We start from the raw sequence: 8,306 nt of genomic DNA, 5'->3' as shown, positions 1-8,306 counted from the left end.
AATGGCCGCTAGAATACGCATAGGAAGTGGAGTAGAACGTCATGTGTTTGCATCCTGTGTGTTCTGTGCTCTCCGTTTCCCATAGGTTTCTATATCCGGATGGTGCAGTCAGGCTCCGGTCCGGGTGCGTCGGCCGGATGATCCGGACACGAAAAATAGCGCATGTTGGAAAAGTGTCCGGAGTCCGGATCCGATCCGGCTCCACTCTGTACGGAACGTACGCATGTGAACGTCCGCATAGACTTTGCATTGCTATGCGGAACGTACGTTCCGTTTGTACAGTATACGGTCCGGATCCGATCAGGCGGATCAGGACAGGGAACGCTAATGTGAACTGGGCCTAAGAGGAGCTGTCGGCCATACTATCCCAGAAAAAAAACACATATATCAGTAGATAAAAACTTGCTCTACTTACATAACATGTATTGTACTGTCCACGTTTTGGTTTTAGTGATTTTTCTACAGTAAAAGAAAAAGAGAATCCTTCTTAGCATTTCCCATTTTAAGTGTGACTATTTTGAAGCCAATCCTGATGTCATTTCCTCCCTTACTCTCCTCCGCCTGATTTGCCCGCCCTTCACTATAGAAAATGCATTGTCTCGGCATGAGAAATATTGGCCAATCAGAGAGGAACAGAGGTATGGGAGGGGAAAACAGGAGAGAAGGAGGCTTCAGCCAATCAGGCTGCATTAAGTCTGAGGGGAAGTAGAGAAGCAAAAAAAGGACAACCCAGCATGCCCTGCAACTTCCTTTTTGTGTACCAAATTTTGTGTGTACCAAATAAGAGTCGGGTAAACCAGGGATTAATCATTTATCAACGTGAAAAGTAATAGTGATTATAACCTTTGGCTTGCCTGGTTAGCATCCTTAATGTTTACCAGATAAAAGTAAATAATTGATTTGATTTTATGCCCGACAGTTACACTTTAAGCAATTCAGTAGACCACCTTGATAAATATACCATATGTGGTCTCGAAAGGTTGGCTTTGCGGTGCATTGATTATCTTATAAGCATTAGTGTCACTTATTATATAGACTTACTAACAGAAAGGTGGCGTCCTCCACCACATTCAACCTTGAGCACTCCATGTTTATCCTATATGGCCTAACCATATGTGTGAGACACCCTATAGATGTGGCTACCTGAATTCGTAAAATCAATGCAAAAGGAAACTGGGGAACTCATTGGAAGACTGGAGGAATTCTGTGTTCCAAATATTGGACTGTTGTAAGGAAGCATAAATCGGCATGCCTAGCAAATCATAGCTGGTAGCAAACTGAACTCTTATTACAAAAAGCTTTATTCATCAGTGGCTTTCATTTTTTTTCTAATGAAGATGAAGTTATGCTTGAAGCCACCAAGTCCTCTAGACACTTACTGTATATATTGAGCCGTTTGACTCAATGTACTGTTAAAGTGAACCTCCGGACTAAAAATCGACTCAGCAGCACTGAAAAGGCCTGGTGTTTCTTTAACAGTTTCACAGCATCAGAACTTTTTCTCTTATCCAAGCCTCATTTTTAGCTGCACAGAAGAAAACTGCCCGGGCTTTTTTTCCCCTGATGCTGTGCAAAGCATGATGGGATTTCTGATGTTGTTGCTCTCGTTCTGCTGTTTTGGTGCAAATTTTTTTTTTTTTTTTTACATTTTGAATTTGACATTTGTAGCCTAGTGTGTGCAGCTGGGAGGGGTTATCAGGACACAGGACAGTTGGAACTGTGTCTCCTGCTCCTTGTCACCTCCTTTTAACCAAAATGATGGCTGCCCTCATGTCAAAGATGGCAGCCCCCATCAATCACAAACATTTGCCTGTTCTTTTAAAACAGGGTGGGTAAGAGATTATATTACATATCTATTCTAATTAACATAACTAATGTAACTTAATGACAGTATGTTTGTTTAGGCTGAAGTTCCCCTTTAAGTCAAAGTAGCATAGACCCCTCAGTTTTGACTCTTACATTCTGATGTCTATTCTTTGATTCTAGGCTGAACAACAGAAGAAGGCCGCCATCATCTCTGCCGAAGGAGACTCTAAAGCTGCCGAGCTGATTGCGACATCGTTGGCTGATGCTGGCGACGGCTTAATTGAATTGCGCAAACTGGAAGCTGCTGAAGATATTGCCTACCAGCTTTCCCGCTCCCGTAATGTCACATACTTGCCTTCAGGACAGTCCACTCTACTGCAGCTGCCACAGTAGCTTAGCTGAGCATGGCACACCCAAAATTTGATTCTATCTCTATTCCAAAAAAAAAAAAAAAGAGCCTTTTCTGGGTCAGTGAGGGTTGACCAGGTCAGGAGGTAATCAGAATTTCAGACCTCATAAATACCATTGTGTTAGGTGCAGTAATCTGTAATAGCCAATCGGATTAGGTGTCAGAGAAATGGAAGCCAGATTCTGATTGGTTACTGTACACCCCCCCCCCCCCCCCATATGATCCAGATACCAACAGTGACCCAGATGCAGCATTGTAGACTGAATTGTGAATCCAGCATGCCTCTGTGATTGTGTACAATCCAGTACCGACATTTATAACTGACGGCAAGCACTTAAAATAATTTGGCACAGTTATATATATAACTTAGTCAGTTGCAACTAAATTGCAGTAATTCTTCTCTCAGGTCACTTTCCCAAGTAACTGATTCCTAAAGAATATAGGCAGTCTGTCCGGCCACAAAATCGACTTCATTCCTGCAGGTTTGGGCTGTTCAGCGAGTGATTGTCTTATAAAACTGATTGGAATTGTATGTTTTTGTTTTTTCATTAAAAAACATGAAAATTGTTTGTTTAGTTGGTGTATTGCTATTCTACTTGTAATGGTGAGTCGTTTGTACATCGGGTGTTACTTATTCAGGGACTACCTGTATATTGCAAGATTCAACAGACAGTCTGACCAAGGTTTTCGTGTCATGTGTTGCCACCAGGACTGTGGAGTGGGTACAAAAATAATCCGTTTATGAAACCACTGAAGGTCTACTCAACTAGGTACACACACTAGGACAGTGATGGCTAACCTTGGCACTCCCACCTGTGGTGGAACTACAAGTCCCATGAGGCATTGCAATACTCTGACGGCTCCAACCATAACTCGGGGAGGCAGAGGCATGATGGGATTTGTAGTTTTGTCACAGCTGGAGTGCCATGGTTAGCCATCACTGCACTAGGATATTCAGCAGCCTATTGGTGGCCAACCTATTCTTTTGTGGAAATGTTCTGAAATCTGGATGGGCGTGCAGGTTTCCCCAATGCCCTCGACAAAGAAAGCACACATGGTACAAGGAGACAAGTTGCACCGCTAACTAATAGCAGCAATTAATATATCGTATTTTTTTGGACCATAAGATGCACTCTTTCACCCCCAAAAGTGGGGAGAGAAGATCACTGCGTCTTATGGTCCCAATACAACAATTTATACGCTGCTCCCCAGGGCTGTGTAGTTGGAGATAGTCTGAGCTATTTTGGGAACCTGGAGGCGGATGATTTTTATACCGACTCCACAGCCCTGCTGCTCCCCACATCTTGATCGCGGATATGGAATCGCAAAACCGCAACTTTCTTCTCCTCCTGTGTCTAGCTACATACCTGCAGAGGTCAGCTGTGACAAGTCTCTGTTATGGTGCCCATACACTATACAATAAAAACGTTCGATTTTCCAGTTTATTCGATCTAAATGATCGGATTGAATGAAAGTTGAAAATATTTTGTTTTTCGATTAAGAAATTCGAACGATTGTCCCGTTTTTTTCGGGAAAAATGATTGGACATGCTGGAAAAATCTTTATATTCGATCTAACAGAATAATCGAACTAAATTGTCTAATTGAAAAATTGTACCATGTATGGCCACCTTTAGTGTGATTTGGCAGCTGACCAGGCTGAGGGGACATTGGGCTGGCTGTTTCCCATCACTGCTGTGATCCTCATGTCCCCTGGGACTCATTATGGCATGCAGGGAGAGGAGCACCTCCATCATGGTGGGTGCCAAGGTAGGGGTGGAGTCTCGGTAGCGAACATTCCATACAGATCACCTGGCAGAACTAAAGATGTCGCCGCCAGTGAAGAATTTAAGAATGTATATCAAGGAGAGGAAAAATTTTACAATGTGCAAACACTGACTAAATAATCTATACATAGATTAAAGATAGAGGTATCTTGTGTACTTGTTAGATTGATGGTTATATGTTGTGTTGCTTTCAGTAGAAGACTTATCAACTTTTTATTATAAGACATATTAAAAATCGGAATTCTCTTCTAATTATATCTTCTACAATGCTCACCTGAAGTGAGTAAAATTATGTAAAACAAACACATGATGTAGCTGCACATGAATATTACATACTAACCTCACCTTCGGTTCCTCTCAAAAGCTCACCATTTTCTTCTTACAGTGATCTCTTCCAGTTCTGACAAGATTTTGTCAGAACTGAAATATACCGGTTGCCTTCAGTTATATATCAGCAGCTAGTTACACCTGAATGTGCAAGGTAATGTCCATGTTTCCCTATGGCTCAAGTGGGTGATATTACAGTTTAACAGTGTCCTAACCAGAAAGCTGTTATGGGGTAATGGCCATTTTCAAAATGGAGGGCGGAGAATTTGTTTGATCACAGTAGACAAATGGGTCGCAGGAGAGGAGAAAGAGATTGAGTTGTAGACTACACAGGAGGTAAGTATGACCTGTGTATGGTTATTTTGACTTTTTATTTTCAGTTCAGGTTCTCTAAGTTCTAAAATCATTCATTCTTTCAAGCATCCCATTAGTATTTGGTGAATTTGTAGTGGAATGTAAAAGAGTAAATTCCAGTTGAGAAGATAAATTACATTTTGTTTTTTGTAAGACAAAAAGGAGAACAAATGAGAGCCAAATATGGTGTAGTATATTAATGTGCCACAGGAGACAAGTAATATCGATTGAGTATACTCACTAATCTGTGTTCCTTCCAAGGCAACCATTATAACAGCAGGTGGGGGGAACAGACCTGACTCCACTCGCGTTAGGTAGTCGCTCTCTGTGATGAAGAGCTGGGTCCCCGGGTTCAAATCCCAGCCAGGTCAACATCTGCAAGGGGTTTATGTTCTCCCTGTGTCTGCATGGGTTTCCTCCGGGCACTCCGGTTTCCTCCCACATCCCAAAAACGTCCAGATAAGTTAATTGGCTTCCCCCTAAATTGGCCCTAGACATGTACTATGTGATACATACCTAAAATAAGACTAGGGTAGGGGTTCGATTGTGAGCCCCTCTGAGGGACAGTTAAATGACAAGACAATATACTCAGTACAGCGCTATGGAAGATGTCGGTGCTATATAAATACTAAATAATAATAAAATTACTAAAGTAACAGAGGTGCCAACAGGTATAAAATAAGTTCACGAGAATAAAGATGGAGGTAGTGAAGGACTTACCCCCTGATAAATGACTCAATCGGTTTCAAAAGGACTTTTAAAGAGACACTGAAGCCTCTTCAAATCCCACTTTTTATTCAACATTTATCTTCAACACTATCAGCCCTCCTAAAATGCTGCATCCCTGCAGCAGGAAGCTGTTTACAAACCCTCCAAATGCCGGGGCAAAAATCCATGACTTTCTTGGTCGTGGAGTCTGCTGCCCGGGGAGGCAGAGCTGTTTGAGCTGCAGCTCTGCCTCCCATTCAAGTGAACCTCCAGACTAAAAATCTACTCAGCAGCACTGAAAAGTCTTGGCGTTTCTTTAAAGGAGTTCTGTGGGGGGTTGTGGAAGAGAAAAACGGACACTTACCTTGGGCTTCTATCAGCCCCATGCAGCGGTAATGTCCCACGCCGTCCTCCTCCCATCTGCCGTTCTCCGCCGCCGGCCCCGGTCTAAGCGGCATGGGATCCGGCTGCGCTAGAGTGGCCGCGCACCCGCTTGCTTCCGCCTGCGTCATCGGAAGCTTACTGTGCAAGCGCAGTACAAGGCTCCGTTGTACTGCGCCTGCGCAGTAAGCCTCAGATGACGCGAGCGGAGGCACGTCAACGCGCATTATTCGTCTGTATGTCAGACGAATAATAGCCCGGTGCCGGCTGCGGGGAACGGCGGATGGGAGCTGGACGTCGTGGGACATTACCGCTGCATGGGGCTGATAGAAGCCCAATGTAAGTGGCAGTTTTTCTCTTTAGAAACCCCCACAGAACCCCTTTAAGTTTCACAGTATCAGAACTTTGTTCCCCCCAAGCCTCATTTTTAGCTGCACAATAGAAAACTGCCTGGCATTTTTCCCCTGATGCTGTGCAAAGCATGATGGGATGTCTGATGTTCTCGTTCTGCTGTTTTGGTGCAATTTTTTTTTTTTCCTCTTCAAATATTGAATTTGAGATCTGAAGTCTAGCACACGCAGATGGGAGGGGAGATCAGGACAGATCAGGACAGTTGGAACTGTGTCTCATGCTCCCTGTCACTTCCTTTCAACCAAAAAGATGGCTGCCCCCATGAAATCACAAACCTTTGCCTGTTCTTTTAAAATAGGGTGGGTAAGAGATTATATTACCTATATATTTTAATTAAAACGAATGTCACCTAAAGACAATGTTTGTTTAGGCTGAAGTTCCCCTTTCATGTCAATCCCTGTGGATCTCCGCCTCTCCCCCGCCCCTCTCAGTTAAGGAAGACTGGGAGAGGTGGGCACTGACGCACATGGAGGCAGAGCTACAGCCCACAGCTCTGCCTCTATGAGAAAGTGCTCCCCCCAATTTCACATAGGGCTTTGGGGGGTTGTAAACAGCTTCCTGCCGTGAGGATGCAACATTTTAGCAGGGCTGATAGTGTTGAAGATAAATGTTGAATAGAAAGTGGGATTTCATGAGACTTCAGAGTCTCTTTAATTATCAGTTTGTATAAACTCCCAAATGCTACACGTTTTGTGGGGTGCAGCTCGCTTCTTTATGCAAAAAAAACGGATTGTATCTGAGAAGCAAAAATTACACACTATGGTAAGAATCCTTTTGCCAATGTTAAGAGAGCCTGATGTGGGGTTCTGACAATGCTATCTGCACACAGAGGCTGGGTCTGCATATACTGCCCAGCCTCTGTTGCTATACAGTTCCCCCTGTGTTCTCCTGTCCCCCATAAATCACAGCCACGCTGTCGACACGCAGCGTGTCGCAGTGGGCTGTGTTTACCTCTGTACTGTCAGTCTCGCCGCTCTGCCTCCTGCAGAGCTCCGGTCCCCGCCCACGTCCCTTCCCTCCAATCAGCGGGGACAGAAGGGACGCAGGCAGGGACTGGAACTATGCAAGGGGGGGGGGGGGGGCTGGGAGTGCCGAGACTGACAGTACAGAGGTAAACAAAGCCCGCACAGCGCAGCTGTGATTTATGGGGGATAGCAGGGGGGGGGGGGGGTTAGGGGGATCTGGATAGCAACAGAGGCTGGGCTGTATAGGCAGACCCAGCCTCTGTGTGCGGTTCCCTTTAAAAGTCATTTGGCATAAACAGTGTTTTCACAAATAATGAGTTGTTTTTGCTGGGCAAACCCATAAACAAATTATAATGAGGCATTACGGTGAATGTTACTCTAAAACAAAACCAGATCCCTATGGAGAGGGAAGGCTTTGGGTCCTATAGAGGCTTCCCGCTCCCTGCGTTCCAACGCTGGCTCCCCCCGGTAGCTGCAATCGACCGATAGGTTGAATACTGCTCTCTGTCACCATGGGAGGCGTCCGGAGTCCATGTGCTCCTGAAGACGGGCAGCTCCATACTGCGAATGCGTGAGTGCCTCTCTTGGACGCTCACACATGCGCAGTTCCGCAGCCTCCCGCTGCGGGGGATTCAAACGGGTGACATTTTTGAAATGGGACCGTGAAAGGAAATGATTCTTTTGGGTTACCCACTTCTTTATAAAGGAAAGTCATTTTTACATGCTTATTCCACATCCAAACACCTACATTTTGGGGGCACCTCCTCCCTCCCAGTGTTATTCCTTACCAGCCCCTTGATTCTGGTGTGCTTGTCATGTTTTGTGGGTTCCTGTGAACCCCCATACGTTACGTTTTTTTTGGGGAGTGCGACCCGCATTGTTGAAGAGCGAAGAACCCGAGTGAGGACAGGTTTTCCTCATTGACGAATATACTGTGGTTGCTGGTCTTACGTCCCACCTTTTGTGAGTATCCTTCACATTTATACTGTTGGCAAAACCGCTGTCTAATAACGCTTTACAGTGCTGTGATCTAAAGCCCCATCTGCACGATACGATTCTTTGTACGATTTGATTACGATTCTATTTACAATCCGATTAAATCTGTCATGTCCGATAGGGATTCGATTCAGTTCGATTTGCCATTGTTTTGCAATGGCAA

At 44.6% G+C, this 8,306-nt stretch overlaps 1 protein-coding gene across 3 annotated transcripts in view; it reads left to right on the top strand.

The window, feature by feature from the left end:
• PHB1 (prohibitin 1) overlaps positions 1-2,782 on the top strand; it is a 30,799-nt gene extending 28,017 nt beyond the window's left edge. For all 3 annotated transcript variants that reach the window (XM_068263713.1, XM_068263714.1, XM_068263715.1), the window contains exon 7: positions 1,987-2,782. In XM_068263713.1, the coding sequence (XP_068119814.1) occupies positions 1,987-2,199 (213 nt within the window). In that variant the 3' untranslated portion in view covers positions 2,200-2,782. The remainder of the gene's footprint in view (positions 1-1,986) is intronic.
• The last annotated feature ends 5,524 nt before the right edge of the window (positions 2,783-8,306 follow it).

The sequence above is a fragment of the Hyperolius riggenbachi genome, chromosome 12, assembly GCF_040937935.1.
Source record: "Hyperolius riggenbachi isolate aHypRig1 chromosome 12, aHypRig1.pri, whole genome shotgun sequence".
NCBI classification, from domain to species: domain Eukaryota; kingdom Metazoa; phylum Chordata; class Amphibia; order Anura; family Hyperoliidae; genus Hyperolius; species Hyperolius riggenbachi.
Note: the sequence above shows the minus strand (reverse complement) of the source record. Positions and strands in the feature narration are given on the sequence as shown.